The sequence below is a fragment of the Sceloporus occidentalis genome, unplaced genomic scaffold, assembly GCF_023333645.1.
Source record: "Sceloporus occidentalis isolate IW3139 unplaced genomic scaffold, rSceOcc1.0.p SCAF_3, whole genome shotgun sequence".
NCBI classification, from domain to species: Eukaryota; Metazoa; Chordata; class Lepidosauria; order Squamata; family Phrynosomatidae; genus Sceloporus; species Sceloporus occidentalis.
The window spans coordinates 3,097,659-3,118,296 of NW_028316983.1; the positions used below are offsets into that span (position 1 = coordinate 3,097,659).

Consider the following 20,638-nt stretch of genomic DNA (forward strand, 5'->3'; position numbering starts at 1 on the left):
ATATGTGTTTGCATGCGCATGCATCCGCATGCCCATGGTGAGGAACCTAGGCCATGCCATGCCATGCTGTGTAGCAGACCTACAGTACCAGGACAGTGGAGGGTCTCTGCTTTAGAGCACTGTTTTCTTCTAATAGAAACGTGGCCATCACTTGCAAATGGGGAAAGGCCACTGTCTCTCTTGCATCCCATGCGTTCCCAGCACACTTGGGTACAGGGACTCCTGTGCAGGCAAGGGAAGGGAATGGAAGGGCTGGGGGCCACTGGTACAGGGAGACACCTTTCACATCCAGTAGGCAGCCCCCGGAACAGTACTACTTTGTCCTCTCTGCCTCCCGCACTCCCCCAAGCCCAGCCCAGCTTCATCACACTAAAGGCACAGTTACCAGCTTTCTGTCTCCATGGTGCCTGCGGACCTCCATACGGGGAAAGCGCCGAGGTTTTGTCTGCCAGGTAACAAGGTAATCCAAGAAGACCCTTGTGGTTTTCAAGCACCTAGAAAAAAGTCTGTCTGGTCTGTGTCTGTGTCTGTTGTGGGGCAGAGCTAGGCAAGGTTAGCTTTCCCAGCTACGCTTGTGGAGCTCCTTCTCTTAATCTGGGGCAGGAGCTTAGTGGGTCAGAGCAGGCATTGGCCAGGATCGCAGTGCAAACATGGATGTAGGTGTGAGTCCATCCCTGTGTCCATCCGCTCCCTTTTGTGCATCTGGTTCAAGCTGCTGTCTGTCCCTCTCTGCTGTGGCTTCTCTGCTGGGTTTTGCTCCCTAATCTGTCCTGAGCCTAATGTCCCTTCGCCACTCCCCCCTTATCTCCCTCCCAGCTCTCATCCCTCCGCCAGTGAATAATTTATGGCTCTTTGCATCTTGCCTGGCTGCTGTTACAGAAAGAGAGAGGACTGGGGGATGCTCCAAGCCAGATAATGCCCTCCACCATGCGGGGAACCCGGAGGCCAACTTAACGTTCCTTTGGCAGAAACCATTGCAGTTTCTCTTTTCTCCAAGCAGGGAGGACCTGTCAGGGGTGGCAGAGTGGCTCCTGAGGAGGCTGAGCAGCAAGCAAAGTGGGGGACTCATACCCACCCCACCAGGGTTACCCAGGCAAGACCAAGCCCACAGGACCAAGCCCACGTTCCTCCTCTGCAGGGCCGCCCAGAGGCAAGCATTCTCCCCCATCATGCAAAAGACTCACAAGTGGCGATTGGTGGATTATTTCTGGAGCCCTTCAGATCCCTGGCTAGTGATAGGTGGGACTGCTGCTGTGGGGAGGGCCTGGGGGTTTTCCGTGGGCCACAGACTCCCAGCACAGCGCTTGCATAAGCTCATTGTTCTTTGAAGTCAAAGGAGGTTTTTGTCTCCTGGCTGGCAGTGGGACAGGGTGAGGCACGATTTGCCCTGTACGTATAATTTGACTTTCCTCTCCCTGCCGCCCTTTCTGTTCCTTGCCATTCAAGCAGGATTCTGTAGCAGCAGCGGGATGTGGCCACATCCCCTCCATCACTCATGCTGCCAAGGTGCAGGTGCCTGTGACCAGCCAAAGCCGCACCACCAGAAAGGGGGCCTTCTCTGGCCAGTGAGCCTGTCCCCATTAGTTTACAAAATAAGCAGCTGTTGTCCTCCCTGGTCTCCCTGTGCCACCACTGCAGTGGATTCCAAGAGCCAAGGTGCAGTGTTCCCTCCACATTGCCCCCCTGCTACACACACACACACCCATCAGCATTGGGATGGGCAGGGCAGGGCTGCAGTAGGGATGTCTCTGCCAGCAGCTCTCCCCCAGTCAAGCCAGGTTGGACTTTGTCTTTGTCGCAGGCATAAGCCTCCTGTTGGCTTGAACAGAAAAAGAGTTTTCCAACCAGCCCCTCACCTCTGTGCAGGTGCATCTGGTGCTCAGGATTGCTCCTCTCCCCCATGACTATGCAAGAGGCAATGGGGGACTGCTTCCAGAAAGGGTCCTGGGTGGACATATTCATGCCTTCTTTATAGAAAGGCAAAGGTCCAAAACACACTGCAGAAATAATCCAATTTGCGACTGCTTTTTACTGACATGGCTGAATGCTAGGGAATTTTGGGAACTGTAGTTTTGCAAGACATTTAGCCTCCTCTGTCAGAGAGCTCTGGTGCCACAATTAACTATAAATCCCAGGTTTTCATAGCACTGAGCCAGGGCAAATAAAGCAGTCTCAAAGTGGATTATTTCTGCAGTGTCTTTTGGACCAAAATTCGTGGGGTTTTTATTTCATCTAGTCATTTATTGCTTTCAGTTCATTGGTTGAGAACATTTCAAGCATTAAAAAAGATACTAAAACAACTCCTTAAACATTCTTTTAAAACCACAGACAAAACAGTCAGGGCTCCCCCCCCCCCCCCCCCACTGTTTTAATGCCTAAATATTGTGCAAAGGAACAATATTCTGCCCACTGGAAACTTAAACAAGGTGGAGCTAGGCTGCCTTCCTGTGGAAGAGAGTTCCACAGTCAAGGGGCTGCTAGGTCCTAGCATACGTACCCACCAACCTACATCTCACAGGTTGATGGTACATGAAGCAGGAAAGAGCATACATTGCGGAGAGTTCATATCCTGTGAACAACAGCAGTGCTGCTCCTCTTCTGCTTCCCAAACTGAGATTTGTACACGCTTGTGGTCTGTCTTCAGGACTGTGCTATTCTCCTGCAGCCAGCAATTTGGAAGCGTTCTTTCCCCTGAGTGTGATACAACCCAGCTTCTGGTCACAGGTGGAGTAATGGTGTGCCTTTGCCCTTGTGGATTGTGGTTGTGTACTTTTGTGGCTGGATTGCCTCGCGATGCTCCTTACTCAGCATATCTGGAGTACTCGTGTTGTTCGTTCTGAGCCTGGCTTCGATTGCCAACCCTCATCCTGTGCCATCTTTGCCTAGGACACACCTCATCTGCTGCCCTGCCTTCATTAATGCAAAAGCAAGTCACCAGCAGTCACCAGTGTGGCCCTGCTCTGCCACACTTCATAAGTCGTTCTGATCTTCTCATCCTGGCAAGTGACGGAGAGGGTTTGGGTTTGTTTAATCACACTCTGCACCTGACCAGAAATGGAGAAAACGCGGAAAGTGTAGCAAGATGATTTCCATCATTTGGCAGAACAGATGAAGGGCTAGGTCAGCTGCAGTAAGCAAGTGGATAGCTCTTTGAACCCAGGACTCTCAAACCTGCCACTGGTGTTTGTGTTTTGTTTTTGTTGCATTTGTTCATGGGTTACCTGATCATGTTTTTTTTCCTCATTGTGTGACAGTTTCAGTTTGGGTTAGGGTTAGGGTAGAAGTCGGGCATGAGTGCTGCTGAGAGGGGCGTGTGGGTTTCCTAGCCAGATTTGGGGAGGTGGATCCCTAAGGCTGAAGAATAGGTGGCCTGGGCATTCTGGAGCACCTGTCCACTTTGGCATCACCTGTTTACTTTCAATCCTGCCTTCCTCCCCTTGTGGAGCCCATAGCAGCTTCTTGTTGTTAGGTGTCTTCAAGGCATTTTCAATGTATGGCAACCCAAAGGCAAGACTATTGTGGGGCTTTCATGGCAAGATTTGTTCAGAGGAGGTTTGCCATTGCCTTTCCTTGAGTCTGAGAGCATGTGACTTGCCCAAGGTCACCCACTGGATTTGCTGGCTAAGCTGGGAATCGAACCTGGTCTCCAGTGTTGCAGTCCAATACTCAAATCATTACGCCAGCTTGTAACATAGTTTAAAACAAAATACAGCTAAAACAGTTTATACACGTTCAGTCTCCCTTATCCAAAATGCTTGGGATCAGAAGTGTTTTGGATTTCTGAGGGTTTTTTGGATTTTGGAATATTTGCATATATGTAATGAGATATCTTGGAGATGGAACCCAATTCTAAACATGAAATTCATATATGTTGTGTATACACCTCATATACATAGCCTGAAGGTAATTTTAATATGCAGTACTTTAAATAATTTTTGTGCATGTGACAAAGTTTGTATACTCTGAATCATTAGAAAGTATCTCGGGCATTTGTATGGACAATTTTGGAATTTGGAATAATTTGAATTTTGGAATTCCAAATACGGGAGACTCAATGTGTAATACAAATAATTTTTTAAAAACCCAAATAGTCCTGTTAAAAATATTAATTTGAAAATTTAGAAATGTTTTAAACATGGCAGTGGGGCTAAGAACAAAGCCTCCCCCCACCGTGCATTAAAAGCCTCTTCTGCAATAGACAGTGAAAACCCAAAATCCCATCAAAATAAAATGGTATTTGCTTGCTGGTGGAACAAGATCAAAGAAACCTCTCCTGGGAGGTTATATGGAAAAATACAGGTTTCAGATGGTCTAGATCCAAGATGGATCCATTTGGCTTACATTGTCACTCTATTCTGCTTTGGTCAGGCTCCACCTGGAATATTGTGCCCTGTTCTGGGCACCACAATTCAACAAGGATGTTGAGAAACTGGAGCATGTACAAAGGAGGGCCACCAAAATGGTGAAGGGCGTGGAAACCATGAAGCCCTAAGAGGAAAGAGGGAACTGGAGATGTTTAGCCTGGAGAAGAGACAGTTAATGGGTGACATGATAGCCCTTTTTAAGTATTTGAAGGGATGTCATAATGAGGAGGGAGCAAGCTTGTTTTCTGCTGCTTCAGAGAATAAGACCCAGAACAATGGGTGCAAGCTACAGGAAAAGAGATTCCTCCTCAACATTAGGAGGAACTTCCTGGAAGTAAGTCTGGTTTTAGAGTGTAAGTCCTGCTGGACTGGGACATTTCTTTTCCTTACATTCCTCTGTATGACTCTGTATAAATAACGTATAAATGTTGTGTAAATATTCCATCATCAGGGATGTAGAAATGACGGCAAGTGATGGATCCAAAAATCAGTGTCCCTTATGGTGATTTTTCAGTTAATTCTGAGTGAATAGAGCTTTTTTAAAAACAATAAAACTTCCACTGCCTCTACATGGCTCCATGCAACCACAGTAGCATTCTAGGCTGCATCAGTGTCTAGATCAAGGGAAGTAATAGTGTCACTCTATTCTGCTTTGGTCAGGCCTCACCTGGAATATTGTGCCTACTTCTGGACACCACAATTTAAGAAGGATTTGGACAAGCTGGAGCGTGTCCAGAGAAGGGCAAACATAATAGTGAAGGGTCTGGAAACCATGCCTTATGAGGAAAGACTTAGAGCGCTGGATATGTTCAGCCTGGAAAAGAGATGGTTAAGAGGTGATATTATAGCCCTGTTTAAATATTAGAAGGGATGTCATATGGAGGAGGGAGCAAGCTTGTTTTCTGCTGCTCCAGATAATATGACATGAAGCAATGGATGTAAGCTGCAGGAAAAGAGATTCCACCTCAACATTAGGAGGAACTTCCTGACAGTAAGGGCTGTTTGACAGTGGAACAAATTCCATTAGAGTGTGATGGAGACTCCTCCTTTGGAGGTTTTTAAACAGCAGCTGGATGGCCGTCTGTTACAGGCAGTGATTTGATGGTGTCTTCCTGCATTGTGGAATGGGTTTGGTCTGGATGGCCCTTGGGATCTCTTCCAACTCTGTGATTCTACTCCGTGTTCTATGTTCAGGATTTAAATTCTACCAATTGGTATTCAAGTGTGCACCGAAAGGGGTGGAAGGTGCAAGATCCTTTCCCTTTGCTTTTTGACCCCTTGGATGTGGCTTGGAAGGGCGACAGACTTGCAAATGTTTCCAGCGAAGTCTGTCCTTGGCCCTTTTATCCTTGCATGGCTTCTGAGAGAGCCTTTGGTCTGCAACAGGCTCGCCTTGTTGATCCCTATAATCTCTTGATTGCTTCTGGCAGTGAAGAAAGCCGTCTCCCAAGGGAAAAGGGTGCCATGAATCCTGGCATCCCTGGCAAATATGGCTGCAGAGCAGAAGGATCAGTTTGTCCTCCCACTGTCACCCTCACTACCATGCCAGTGATATTCCTCTCTCTCTCTCTCTCTCTCTCTCTCTCTCTCTCTCCCTCCCTCCCTCCCTCTCCCTCTCCAAGGAGCAAAGCAGGCAAGGGGGTTGGGTTGGAGAAGGTCCATCATTGACCCACATGGTCTCCCTTCCATAGGTCTGCGGGTCGGCCTGCCATTGGCCACGGGCAAAGGGAAGGGTGGTGTCTCTGTTGCTGCGGAGATGCCTAGGCTGCCTGTGCGGCCACCAATGCCACCGCCAACTGGCTCGCATCAGCATCAGCAGCTTGTGCCTCCCTCCACGGAATAATTCGCCTTAATCCTTCAGAGAGGCATCATTGGATAAAGCTGGGAGCCTCCCTCTGGGAAGGAGCAAAAGCGGAGGAGGGAAGGCCCTGTGGGGTGCCAGGCTGAATCTTCTTCCTCCTCCTCCTCCTCCTCTCCAGAGGAACAATGCCCCCAGTGCAGAATGTCTGTGCATCTGTGTGTGTGGAGGATGGGATTGCAGCTCCACCAGAACCAGCACAATGGGGAAGAAAGGGTGCATCACAGCCTGGGCACCAGCACGGATGGCATCTGCTGTCTGTTTTGTCTTACCTCCGTCTGCATGGGTGGTTTCTTTCGATAATGTGGCTTGACCAATGTGCGTGGTGTGGTGTTTTGCACACTGGACTCTGGAGAGCAGGGTTTGATTCCCAGCTCAGCCGTGGAAACCCACTGGGTGACTTTGGGCACATCTCACTCTCTCAGCCTCAGAGGATGGCCACAGCAAAGCTCCTCTGAAGAAATTTGCCAAGAAAACTGTGATAGGTTCGCCTTATTTTATTGTTGCCCTAAGTCGGAAACGGCTTGAAAGCACACAGCAGCAACATCTTGGTTTACTTGCATAAGTCCTCTACTCACCTTCCATTGATGGCCTCATGTGCTGCTCCTTTGGTGGATTAATAAACCCTTTGTGGGGATGGCAAGCAAAACCTTGCAGCCAAGCCTGAAAGTGAAACTCTCAGACTGAAGGAGCAGCAATACTCCAGTTTCCAGCCTGAAGCTCCCTCAGTGACCCTGCTTGACCCTGCCAGCCCCCGTCCTTCAGCCTCCCTGGCAGGTGTCCGCTGTGCTGCCCTCTGTTAAAGCCCCTGGACCTTCTTAGGGAAAGGATTCTCAGCACATAACTCAGAGAGAGGACCTTTTATTTTGCAGTGGGCCCCTGGTTAGGATGCTGCCAGTCCTTCCCACAGAGGAAGGAAGCTCTTATCTGCTCCTCTAGCCTTGGCAAGGTTTGATTTGCACCCACCCCCACCTTGCAAGCCAAAGAAATGAAGGGCCTGGGGAGCCACCTCCACCAGCAGCCGGAGCACGTACTTGGGATTGCTTAGCCCAGCTTAGTTACCTTTCGAGTACCCTTTAAACCACCCTCTTAAACTCACAATCTGAGTGGATTTTCTCTTCAGCGACTTGATGGATGGGTGGGATGGGAATTCTCAATCTGTGACAGTGATTAGTCCAGAATAAATAGCATGTAGTGGACATGGGTACTGGGCAAAAGTGCCAGGGGCTGAAGGGAGGGCATAGGAGGTGCACCTAAGAGTTGGGGGGGAGTAAGAAAGAAATGAAGGATGATAAGGATCAACTTTCCCTTCAGAGCCCTGACCTGGGCCTTCAGATGGTGCAGTGGAGGTAGAATCATAGAGCTGGAAGAGACCCCAAGGGCCATCCAGTCCAACCCCATTCTGCCATGCAGGAACTCTCAATCAAAGCCCGTGGAAAGATAGCCATCCAGCCTCTTGAAAAACCTCCAAAGAAGGAGACTCCATCACTCTCCAAGGGAGCATCTTCCACTGATGAAGAGCTCTTGCTGTCTGGAAGGTCTTCCTAATGTTGAGGTAGAATCTCTTTTCCTGTACTTTGCATCCCTTGTTCCAGGTTGAGCTCTCTGGAACATCAGAAAACAAGCTTGTTCCATCCTCAAGTGTGACACCCCTTCAAATACTTAAGCAGGACTATCATATCACAGTGGGCTGGAAGGGGCAGGAGGGTAGAGAAGCAAAAGAAGCCATTTCTGAGGTTCTTAGCACTTGGTGAATTGGGAGTAGAATGAGCAGAAATCCTCCTTTTCCAGGATGTGTCCTACATTTCAGCCTTCTGTTCTGGAGGAATTCCAAAATGTCCTCTGTTTTGAACATGACCAAGTATGAATTTATATTTACATGAGTCTCTTCAGCTTTCATTTGGTAATGCCCTCCCTTTTTTTTCCTTGAATGCCCTGCATTTTGCAGCGCTTTGTCCTCCTTTGCGGTGGTGACATCTGGTCACCCTGACTGGGGAGCAAAGAAGGGGCAGAGCAAACCAGGTCAGGAAGCAGCAAGAGGAAGTCAGCACCTGACCTCCCCACCTCCAGTTCCAGTTCCCTTTGTCAGTACCCGGCTCTCCATGTGTGCAGGATGCTGCTTCAGGCAAACACTTCACCCTTTTCTCTTTGCTGTCCCCTCTCCCCACAACACCTCATCAAATCAGAAGATTTACTGTGGCTCAGAAGGCTGGGGTGGGTTGTAAAGGCCTTGGTGGAAGGCTGCCTGGCTGGCAGTGTTTCTTGTCCATCCCCCAGGATGAAGACTCTTGCTCTGCCACTCTGCCCATTCCTCTGGGGTTGGGGAAGGGTCCATACAGTGGTCATGCATGAGTCCAAGTCCCTCGGAGCAGGAGGCCAAGAGACCTGCATGCCTCCCAATCCTAGAATCCTAGAGTTGGAAGAGACCTCAAGGGTCATCCATTCCAACCCCTGCCATGCTGGGACACAGAATCAAAGCCCTCCCTGGAACAGATGGCCATCCAGCCCCTCTTTAAAGACCTCCAAAGAATCATAGAATCATAGAAACGTGGAGTTGGAAGAGACCGCAAGAGCCATCCAGTCCAATCCCCTGGCATGCAGAAAATCTAAATCAAAGCATCCCCAACAGATGGCCATCCAGCCTCTGTTTAAAAACTTCTAAGGAAGGAGACTCCACCACTCCGAGGAAGGAGTGTGTTCCACTGTTGAACAGCCCTTACTGTCAGGAAGTTCCTCCTAATGTTGAACTGGAATCTCTTTTCCTTTAGCTTGCATCCATTGCTCCGGGTCCTAGCCTCTGGAGCAGCAGAAAACAAGCTTGCTCCCTCCTCAAAGTCCTTACTGAACAAGATATGCTATACCCACAGTGTTCCCTTCCTTGCTTTCCAAGAAAGGAGACAGGGACGTATCCAAGGGGGGGGGGGGTCTTGGGGTCCGCCCCCCCTTCCATTAGAAAAATGAATGGTGTGTGCTGCTGCGCCGCCGCACTCAAGCCCCATTATAATGGTGGCACTTAGTCTGGAACCTCCCCCCCCCCATCCTAAAATCCTAGCTACGTCCCTGGAGGAGAGATGCCTGGTGAAAGGGTGCCTGGGGATGTAGACAGAGGGACTGAAGAAGAGGGGGCCAACAGGGCTGGAGTGTGCAAGGAGGCAGAGCTGCTGCCCTCCTGGAGACAGGGAGACCTGCTCCGTGTGATGGATGCCAGGGCTGAAACAAATGAGTCTGGGGGGGACAGACAAGGCACGTAGGCGATCTCCATGGGAACCAGGGGAGCAGAGCCTGGCAACTGTGTGGGAGATAGCGGCAGTGGTGATGGTGGTGGGGGTACATCCTCGGCAGTCTGGCTTGCTGGGAAGGATGGGATGGGAAGGGATGGGAAAGGAGAAGGGGAAGGGGAAGGGGAAGGGAGCTGTGAAGGAGACCCAGGCAGCCGTGGCAGAAGTTCCAGTGGAATGAATAGGTAGTGAGGCTGAGGAAGAGTTTTGCTCAGGGCCAGGCAGGGAATTACAGAGAAAGCCCCAATCTCTCAGTTCTTTCTATGGGACAGAGTGAGCTTTGGCCAATCAGAAGAAGTCCGGCATCAAGCACGTGCCGGGCTTAGCGTGGATGGTGCCCCACCTTCTTGTCAAGCTCCTACTGCCTGTCGGCTTAAACACATGGCACTCTCATTCCGATTCATAGCAGAGCAGGCAAGGGACCGTGTCTGTAATCCTGTGGGTGCTTCAGACCGACATAACTACACTGTGTTGGCTATTGCAGAAGCAGAAGGAGAAAAGCCCTGAGTGCGGCAGTGGTGGAGGAAGGCAGGCGCTGGAGAAATAGGCTGCTCAGAGCTGGAAAATTTTCTCTGCCTTTCCTCAGCACCACTGTCTTATCCTGGAGAAAGCGCAGCCCCTGGCATCATCCTCATCCACGATTCTGGCCTCCGATTGTCATCCCCTCGATCTCTGCTTCTCCATGAAAGTTTCATCTATTGCTAATTTAACCTCATTAGTGCCTTGTATTAGAGCAGCGGTTCTCAGCCTTCCTAATGCCGTTACCCTTTAATACAGTACCTCATGTTGTGGTGACCCCCAACCAAAAATTTATTTTTGTTGCTACTTCATAACTGTAATTAAAAATATGTGTTTCCGATGGTCTTAGGCGACCCCTGTGAAAGGGTTGTTTGACCCCCAGGTTGAGAACTGCTGTATTAGAGGAAGACAGGGCTGCTTTTTGGTTCAAGCCCTAATGGAGAAAAGTGTGGCCCCTAGAATCCCATATCACAGCCCTGAATCCCCTATGTAACCTCCATTTTTTATTTATATTAATATTTATATATTAAATACAGTGGGACCACCGCATTGGTGGGCTAGCTATCTGCAAATTAGAGTGTCTGGGGTTCACCAAACCCCATATTATTTAATGACAGTGCATGCTTATGGACACGTTCCCACTAACTGAATAATACGGGACTTGAGTGTCTGCATTTTTCTCCATCTGTGGGGTGATCCGGAACCGAAAGGTCTATTGTAAAAACAAATAGTTAGAAAATGGCTGAAAAACACAAAAACCTACCCAAACCACCACAGAAATGGAAGCTTGCCCCCCCCCCCCGCTCCCTGTTACCTCCCCCCCCATACATACATACCTTGAAAACCAGCCATATTTGGACCAGTCTGTGGAACTAGAAGTAGCCCTGTGGCCTCAGGGTTGAGAGAGATGGGGAAATAGTTGCCCATACCTTGCTTAAAGCTGGTGGAGAATGGGACATTCTCCAGTAAAATTCTCTTGTCTCCTCTGTGAGCCATCAACCAATTCACGACACTCCCAAGAAAATGGAGATGCTACTAAGAGTTTCAAGTCAGATGGACACAAGATTGGACTCCCAAGACATGTGGCTGAGGTTGCCAGTTGTCCTGCACCTAATTCTGACATGCGTGCAGAGTCTTGAAAGTGTCTTCCATACATTGGCTGGCCTCCTGTTGCTCATTGCCAACTAGAGTAGACCTATGTACAATAATGAATTGTGGGGGAGCAAAGGAACCTTTATCCATATGTGGTGGGAGTGTCGCAAATTACAAAGATTTTGGAAGGAAACAGAACAAGAAATTAATAAGATAATAGTTTGAAAATTCACTTAAAGAAAGAAAGATGTATAACTAGTAATGTTGGGAATATAGGATTACAGAAGGAGGAGACATATTTAATCAAACAATTAATTATAGCAGCACATGCAGGGATTGCATATGGGTGGAAAGATAAAGAAAGGTGGAACTGTAAATAGATGGAAGCAACATATATCAGAGTATATGATGTTTGATTTTATAAGGGAAAAAGCAGGATTTATTTTGGTCAGTTGAAAGAAAAGGTTTGGTTTAGTAATTGGAGAATACTGACTCAGTTTGTTGAGGAGAGGAAGGAGTATGAAAATGTAAAGGAAACACTTAAAATGCACTGTCTGAAGATGCCAGCCACAGATGCTGGTGAAATGTCAGGAATAAACCCTTCTAGAACATGACCACATAGCCCAAAAATCCCACAAAAAACTATAGTTATGAAGTGAATGAATGAAATATTTATTTATATCCTGCCTCTTCCGTTTTGGGGATCGAGGCGGGTAACAACATTATATAGTACATAAAAATCAAACATTAAAACCCACAAAAATCCTGTCTAACCCTCCCACCTAAATTTAAAATTACATAGTAGGACACAGTTAAAATATATAACAACACATCACAATTATTGCACAATCCACGATGAAAGAGGTGTGGAAAAGGTTCAATTGGTTCTGGGCAATTTTCAGTCTGGGTAGGCCTGCCGGAAGAGAAGGGTTTTTGTCGCCGTTTTGAAAGCCTCCAGTGAGGATAGTTGGTGAATTTCTTCTGGCAGGTCATTCCAAATTTTTGGGCAGCGGTCGAGAAAGATCTCCGAGAGGTCGCCGCCAATCTGGTCTTTCTTATTTGTAGGAGGTTTTTCCCGGAGGACCGGATTGTACGGGGAGGACTATATGGGAGGAGGCGTTCCTTCAAGTAGACTGGACCCAGGCCATGTAGGGCTTTATAGGTGGTCTCTATGAAAACAATTAATGAGTTGTGGAATAATAAAAATGTAGGTAAATCCCATTGATTGAATCGGTCTACTTCAGTGCAGGACTAACAACAGAATGTAGGCTGTTGTCTCCTTGAGCTGCAAGTAAAAAGCAAGGAAGGCCAGTGCTGTGATGCTGCTGCTGCTGCTGCTATACTATTGGTGCTGAGAGCAGTGTGAGTGTGTGGCTGCACTGAATTTTGAAATGGCAACTCCCTGGCTGCCCCTTTTATAGAATCATAGAATCAAAAAGTTGAAAGAGACCGCAAGGGCCATCCAGTCCAAGCCCATTCTGCCATGCATGAACTCTCAATCAAAACATCCCCATTGACAGATGGCCATCCAGCCTCTGTTTAAATACCTCCAAGGAAGGAGGCTCCACCAAAATCTCCAAGGAAGGAGTGTGTTCCACTGGCGAACAGCCTTTACTGTCAGGAAGTTGCTCCTAATGTTGAGCTGAAATCTCTTTTCTTGGAGCTTCCATCTAGGGTTCTAGTCTCTGGAGCAGCAGAAAGCAAGCTTGCTCCCTCCTCAATATGACATCCCTTCATGTATTTAAACAGGACTATCATATCACCTCTTAACCTCTCTTCTCCAGGCTAAACATCCCCAGCTCCCTAAGTCGTTCCTCATAGGGCTTCATGGTTTCCAGGCCCTTCACCATTTTAGTCGCTCTCCTTTGGACACATGGCTCCAGTTTCTCAATGTCCTTTCTGAATTATGGTTCCCAAAACTGGACACAATATTCCAGGTGGGGCCTGACCAAAGCAGAATACAGTGGCACTATTACTTCTCTTGATCTAGACACTATACTTCTATTGATGCAGCCTAAAAGTGTTGGTCATTACCTTTAAAGCCCTACATGGCTTGGGCCCGAGTTACTTGAGTTACTTGAGGGAACGCCTCTCCCTACACAATCCGCCCCGCACCCTCAGAACAACTGGAAAGCTCCTACTTGAACACCCCAGAGTGAGATTAACAGCCACTCACCAAAGAGCGTTCACAGCCATGGCCCCTATGTATTGGAATAACCTCCCGGAAGAGATTCGCCTCATTTCCACCCTGGACGCCTTTAAGAAGGTGCTGAAAACCTATCTCTTCCAGCAAGCATACCCTCCTGACCCTCTGTAGAAAAAATCACTCCAAATATATATCGACCTCAGGACGTTCTCTTTTTTAAATTGTATTGTGATCTGTGTGTTTTTAAGGGATGTGTTATTATATGAGTTGATTTTATCTAATTGTAATTGTGGTGTATTGTGAATTGATACTGGCTGTAATCCCGCCTCAATCCGTAGGGAGAGGCGGGAAAATATAAATAAAATTTTTATTATTTATTATTATTATTATTATTATTAAAATCGCATTGGCCTTGTTAGCTGTGGTATCGCACTGTTGACTCATGTTCAATTTGTGGTCTACTTGGACTCCCAGATCCAGAGAAAAGAGTCAACCAAATGGGTAATGGCTGGCAAGTGTTTCTGGAAGGGCCAGCCTGTCCGTTTTCTTTCAGGAGGAAGTTGAGGGTAGGGAATAAGGTTTGGGGTGCAGAGTGAAATTCTTCTATTTGTCTGCTTTGTGGCCCTGCCACAATTTCTGCTCTGCTCTAGGTAACCAAGATCATGTTCTCTTTGCAGATGACTCCTCATCAGAGAGCTGCAGTGGGAATGGCTCCTCCACCTTGAACCCGTCCACCTCGAGCAGCACGCAGGGGGATGCTGCCTATCCGGAGATGAACGGGAATGGCGCCCCTGCCCCCATGGATTTCAGCACCTCATCAGAGGACCAGCCTATCAATCTATGTGACAAGTTGGCACCTGCCCACATCACCCCAACCTACCCGTCGGACGGTTGCAGCGCCGATGGCCTGCGGAGCCGTACAAAGTATGGAGCCAAAAGCACAGCAGAGGTGTGTCTGAGGGAGAGGTGGGGAGGGAGGGTGAACCCAGGGTCATAGCAGTGGGAGAGGCTGCAAAGAACATACCTGCAGGAACACACAGTTAATGCGTTCCCAAAAGATGGATATCCAACATATATTTAAGACTGCCACATAAGGGAGAAGAAGATTATCTCACTGCTGGATGGTTCTTACAGTCAAGAACTTTTTCTTAATATTCATTGAGGCTAAGGGGATACCAGCTATGACATCCATTTGCTGCTCTCAAAATCCAAGACAGAATGTCCCTGGAAGACAGTCTCTGGGGAACAGCAACAGTGGAGGGCTGTCAACCCCAGAGGTCTTCTTGTAGACCTCACAGGGGCATCTGTTTGTCCACTATAGGAAACAGGATGGTGGACGACAAAGGGCCTTTGGTCTTGGTCTACCTCAGGGCTTTGGTAACATTCTCACAGGAGGAACCAAAGGGCTTGGTGGGGGGGGGGGTGAGCAGTGAGGCTACTACTAGCGTAGGCCTTCCTAACGCATGGCCAAATTACATGGTGGTATCAAAAGAATTGCCCCTTTTTTTACCTAGCTCTTCTTCACTTGCTCCTCTCACTGCTGTTGTGGCTGAAGGAGGGTAGAATTGCTCTCTTTGTCAGGTAGGCATGATTTGTCAGGAAGAACCTTTGCCAAAGTTGTCTACAGAAACCCAGACGTGTAGATATGGAGGGTCCCAGGAGAGACCCAAAGGCCAAGTAAGGGTGGCAGGATGAATGGCAGCAACCAAGTGGTGATTCCTTGTCTTTTCCAACAGTCTCCTCCATACAGCTCCGGCAGTTACGACTCTGTCAAGACGGAGGTCGAAGACCTGACTGTTGGCAGAGCTCCCGCCGCTGACGATGATGACGACGATCACGACGACCATGAAGACAATGACAAGATGAACGACTCAGAAGGGATGGACCCAGAGCGGCTAAAGGCCTTCAATGTATGGACACAACGCCTAGATTGGGGCAGTGTGGCTTCCTCCGAGGAGGGGCTTGAGGGGGTGATCCCTGCAGGAGGGAACTAGAACCCAGTGCCACAGCAAAAGCAGAAGGTCCCAGGTTTAGCCCCTGGCAATATCTAGATTTAAAATGACCTCATTGTAACAGGTGATGGAAGAAATGCTTCTCTTCTGGAAATCTTGGAAAGGCAAGGCCTTCAGTGTAGGCTGGGGTTGGAGAGATACTGCCCATGAGCTGCATATGGCCCTCAAACCACCCTGGACTTAATTTTCTTTTCAATGCAATTTGGAGCATTTGCCCTCCTCTCCCCCAAATCTGTTTTTCCCCCTAGTAAAACATTAGCACCAAATGATGACCAAAAAGTAAATAAAAACCCAGAAGTGATGTGGTATCACTTCAAGTGCACTAGGAAGTAACACTGCAGCCCATAGGAGGTTCATGGGGGTCAAGATTGGCTCCTGGCCTGTTTCCCCCCTCCTCGAAGTCACTCACCCCTGAAGTTGACAGATTTGGCTGCACATAGACAAGCGCTCCGGCAGTCTAATGCAGCTTCTGTGTTTCTAATTATATCCACAGATGTTTGTCCGCCTTTTTGTGGATGAGAACCTGGATCGCATGGTTCCCATCTCCAAGCAGCCCAAAGAGAAAATCCAGGCCATCATCGAATCCTGCAGCCGGCAGTTCCCTGAGTTCCAGGAGCGGGCTCGCAAACGCATCCGCACTTACCTCAAATCCTGCCGCCGTATGAAGAAAAACGGCATGGAGATGGTGAGTTTTCAGCCACTCTCCTCCTCCCCACAGATCTTGGAGCCCCAACCTCTCCATCATTTCTCACTCACATTTTCCTCACTGGATTTGGGCTTTGCACCCTCCTTGTAGAGTGGCACATTCTTGCTCTTCCCTTTTCAGCATCATAATAAATAAAACTTTATAATAATAAAACTTTAATTTATATCCCGCTTTTTGTTACCACAATCAAAGCGGCGTACAACCTTTAAAAAATGCAATATATACAATTTCCACCCTGCCTTAAAAAAGGATTAAACAATTCTATCCATTAAAATTACATATTATAAAATCTAAAAACAATAATACAATAATAGAATAATGGTGGGCAGAGTCTTCACTTGTATATGTCTGTGGGGGGATCTTTACGTGGCCAGGTTCTATTCCTGGAAGTCCTGCCAGACGAGATCCGTCTTGACAGCTTTCTTGGTTGGTAATTTGATGGATCTCGTCTGGCAGGCCATTCCATAAAGTAGGAGTGATCGTGGAAAAAGTCCTCTGGGAGGTCGCTGTCAATCTGGTCTTTGTGGACTGCAACAAATTCCTTCCAGAGGATCTAAGGGTGCGAGGCGGATTGTATGGAAGGAGGCGATCCCTTAAATAGGTTGGGCCCAAGCCATGGAGGGCTATAAAGGTAATGACCAACTCCTTGTACTGTCCCCGGAAACTAATAGGCAGCCAGTGGAGTGACTTCAATATTGGTGTTATGTGGTCACTCCTCGCTGTTGCTGTGACTAAGCTGGCTGCCATATTCTGTACCAACTGGAGTTTCCGGACTAGGCACAAGGGTAGCCCCATGTAGAGCTCATTGCAAAGATCAAGTCTTGAGGTTACCAGTGCGCGTACTACAGTTTCGAGGTCACCCGGCTCCAGGAAAGGGCGCAGCTGACATATCAGCCGGAGCTGATAACAGGTACTCTTGACCTTTGCATTCACCTAATTTCTCATCTGAAGTGACGAGTTGAGAAGCACCCCTAAGCTGCGAACACAGTTCTTTGAGGGGATCGTGAACCCCTTTAGGACTGGAGGTTGCAGCCCGATACCTGGTTTGGGTGGGCCCTACCATAAGTACTTCTGTTTTGTCTGGATTCAGCTTGAGCTTGTTTTCCCTCATCCAGTCCATTACTGCTGCAAGATATTGATTGAGGGGAGAAATGCCATCTGTCGTCGTTGCTGATGACCAAGACATGGAGAAGTATATTTGGGTGTCGTCAGCATACTGATAACACCCCACTCCATGTCTATGGATGATTTCTCCCAGCAGCTTCATATAGATGTTGAATAACATTGGGGACAGGATGGCGCCTTGAAGTTCGCCACAATTAAGCTCTGTTTTTGAAGAGCAACTGTCCCTGAGCATCACCCTCTGGAATCTACCTGAGAGGAAGGAACGGAAGCACTGCAAAGCAGTGCTTCCAATTCCTAGCTCTCTCAGGTGTTCCAAGAGGATGTCATGGTCTATTGTGTCAAATGCTGCTGAGAGGTTTAATAGCACCAGCAGGGTCACACTTCCTCTGTCAATGCTTAGACGAAGGTCATCAGTTAAGGCAACCATGGCAGTCTCCACCCCATATCCCGTCCTGAAGCCAGTTTGAAATTAATCTAGAAAATCAGCTTCATCCAAGACCACTTGGAGCTGAAGAGGGACAGCCCTCTCGATCACCTTACTCAAGAATGGCAGATGGGAAACAGGCCTATAATTTTTTATGTCCATGGAAGGTTTTTTCAGAAACGGTCTAATCACCGCTTCCTTTAAGGTAGATGGTACATAACCTTCCCTAAGGGATGCATTGATGACATGTCTAAGAAATGCCATCAAGGCATCACCCCCCTGGATGGCCAGTCATGATGGGCAGGGGTCAAGAGGGCATGTCGTTTTCCTCACCTTTCCAAGGATCTTTTCCACATCATCAGTACTCACAAGCTCAAATTGATCTAGTCTAGTCTCATAAATGGATTGACTGGACACCTCATCATTTGATTTTGCCCCAATATTGGTGTCCAGGTGGGCTCTTATCTGAGAGATTTTACCTGCAAAGTAGTTGTTAAATGCATCATAGCAGACTGTTGTCGGGTTAAGTAGAGGGTTCTGGGTAGATGGCATCACCGTTAGTTCTCTCACCACCCTAAACAGCTCTGCTGGACAAGACTTTGCAGATGCAATGCGAGCAGACGAGGAGGATCTCCTCATTGCATTTATTGCCTCTCTATAAGAATAAAAAAATTTCTTATGACGAGTTCTGTCACATAAAAGTCCAGTTGAGTGCCATTTGCATTCTAGTCATTGTCCCACCCGCTTCACATTCTTCAGTTCTCTGGTATATCAGGGCTTTCGATTCAAATCAGGTAGGAAAGGACACTTGGGAGCGATTGTGTCAATAGCCCTGGTAAGATCGGTGTTCCATGTGTTCACCAGAGCTTCAACAGAATCACCGCATTATCAACCAACAACCCCTCTAGGGCTTTCTGGAATCTGGTTGGTTCCATTAGCCTTCGAGGGTGGACTATTCTAATAGGTCCTCCACCTCCGGGAGACAGACAGTGGCTCTTAGTTCAGCCCTGACCAGGAAATGATCCGTCCATGACAGTGCAGAAGTATTAACTACCTCTGCCCACAGATATTCCTGTTCCGTACAGAAGACCACATTGAGAGTATGACCTGCAGAATGTGTTGGCCCGATGACCAGTTGGGAGAGACCCATGGCTGTCATGGATTAAACTGGTCTTGAGTGGCATGTTGAAGTTGCTCAGGACTAAAAGCCTAGGTGACTCCAACAGCAACTCCAAGACCAGTTGTGTCAGCTCGGATAGGGAGTCTGTTAAGCAATGGGGTGGACGGTATACCAACAGAATCCCTATACTATCCCTGGTCTTCAGGCTTAGGTACATACACTCAAAGCGGTCTATCTTCCGGACAGGTATCCTTGTCAAGGTGAGATTTTCTCTATAAACCAGAGTCACCCTGCCTCCTCGCCCACTTTCCCTTACTTGCTCAATGACAGAGTACCCGGCTTGGAGGGCTTGATTCCAGTGATGGCACTATCCTCTCCCAGCCAGGTCTCTGTGAGGCAGGCCAGGTCTCTCTGGCTGGCTTTTCCCCATGTTTTTGGTTGGTTTGATCTTTTCCCTCCCTCCCTTCTGTGGCTTAGTTTGATTATTACAATGACCTTTCCTATTTTTGTTTGTAAAATGTTTAAAGAATTTTGATTCTTTTAAATATCATAAACTTCCCTTGAAGGCCAAAAGCTGGGAGAGAAGTATTCTGATAAGTAAACATTTCCCTCTTCAGCTGAGGAATTTATCTCCTCTTGAAGATTCCCGCACTGACCTTGCAGTCAGGTGGGTAGAATAAATGGCCTCCAGGACCCCTTCCTTTTCTAAAATTCTGCAATGGTCTGATAACCTGGATTACCATATACTTGGCATCTATCTGTTCCACCACCCCTTTCCTCATACTGCCTTTGTTTTGTGCCTACTAACATTCCTGACGGTACTTATGTCTGCAGACCAGGCCCACTCCACCTCATCTGACCTCAGCCATGGCCGAAAATATCCTGGCGGCTGCATGCGAGAGCGAGACACGGAAAGCGGCCAAGAGAATGCGGCTAGAGATCTACCAGACGTCGCAGGTAGGGACCCTGCAGTTGGTGGCAGCAGGATTCAGCCCTAGGAGTGGTATGACAGCAGGTCTTGTGGCTTGGAGCATGCACTTTCACCCCACCTTATCACTTCTGTCCATCAGCTGTGCAAGTTCCTTCAAAAAACCTGCAGGCACTTGGCTAATTGACCTGAGGCAACAGTCAGACAAATGGTCATGTTACAATCCCTCAACACCTACTTGCTAGACTTAGAACCTCAACTCTCATGTTGTCATGCTTCTGCTTGTTCCAAATAAGCTTTAAAATGTTGGGAGAAATGCCTAGGTGAAATCTGGGAAGCCAGAAGATGGGGGCTAATAACAATGACACACTGAAATATTTCAGGGTTATAAGAACTTTGGGGCTCTTCCTTGTTTGCTGCCTTGCAGTGGAAGGGATCCTAAGCCCAAGAATAGCCACTCTGCCACTCCTAGCTGATCAACTTTTGACAGTTCCTTAGGAATAGCGCACCTGCTTTGCAGGCAGATGGTCTCAAGTTTACTCACCAGCATTTCCAGCTGAAAGGATCCAGGTAGCAGGTGATGGGAAAGACTTCCTTATGCCTTCCGCATTGGTCGAGAGCTGCTCCTAGTTGAGACTGACAGTGCTGATCGACAAACCTTGCCCTAGAATCAGTCAGTCAATCAATCACTTTATTTATATCCTGTCTTTGTCCCAGGAAAGGACAAATATTCTGGTAGGTATAAGACTGGTGTGAGAATGCAGGGAATACCTTGAGGCTCCTTGATCCGATATTGAAAAATGGTGCATGCAGATGCATGAACATTATGATTTTTGTGTAAAAACCAGATTTTTCACACATAAAAGGCACTTTCTGGAAACCTGTTTGTTTGTTTGTTTTTGCACTATTTTTTCACAAAGAAGCTCATGTGGGTTCCTGGAAAGTTTTGTATGTTTCCCAGAGTGACTGCCCACTTGCCTTGAAGAAGCCCATTACCACTCAGGTTCCCCAGGAGCTGTTTGTTATTCAGAGGTCTCTGATACTAGAGGCGATACCTTGTCATTAT

At 47.8% G+C, this 20,638-nt stretch overlaps 1 protein-coding gene across 4 annotated transcripts in view; it reads left to right on the forward strand.

The window, feature by feature from the left end:
* NOL4L (nucleolar protein 4 like) overlaps nucleotides 1–20,638 on the forward strand; it is a 188,794-nt gene that overhangs the window by 153,285 nt on the left and 14,871 nt on the right. For all 4 annotated transcript variants that reach the window (XM_089513435.1, XM_089513438.1, XM_089513437.1 and 1 more), the window contains 4 exons: nucleotides 13,935–14,206; nucleotides 14,994–15,167; nucleotides 15,763–15,954; nucleotides 19,479–19,601. In XM_089513435.1, coding sequence (XP_089369561.1) covers nucleotides 13,935–14,206; nucleotides 14,994–15,167; nucleotides 15,763–15,954; nucleotides 19,479–19,601 — 761 coding nt within the window. The remainder of the gene's footprint in view (nucleotides 1–13,934; nucleotides 14,207–14,993; nucleotides 15,168–15,762; nucleotides 15,955–19,478; nucleotides 19,602–20,638) is intronic.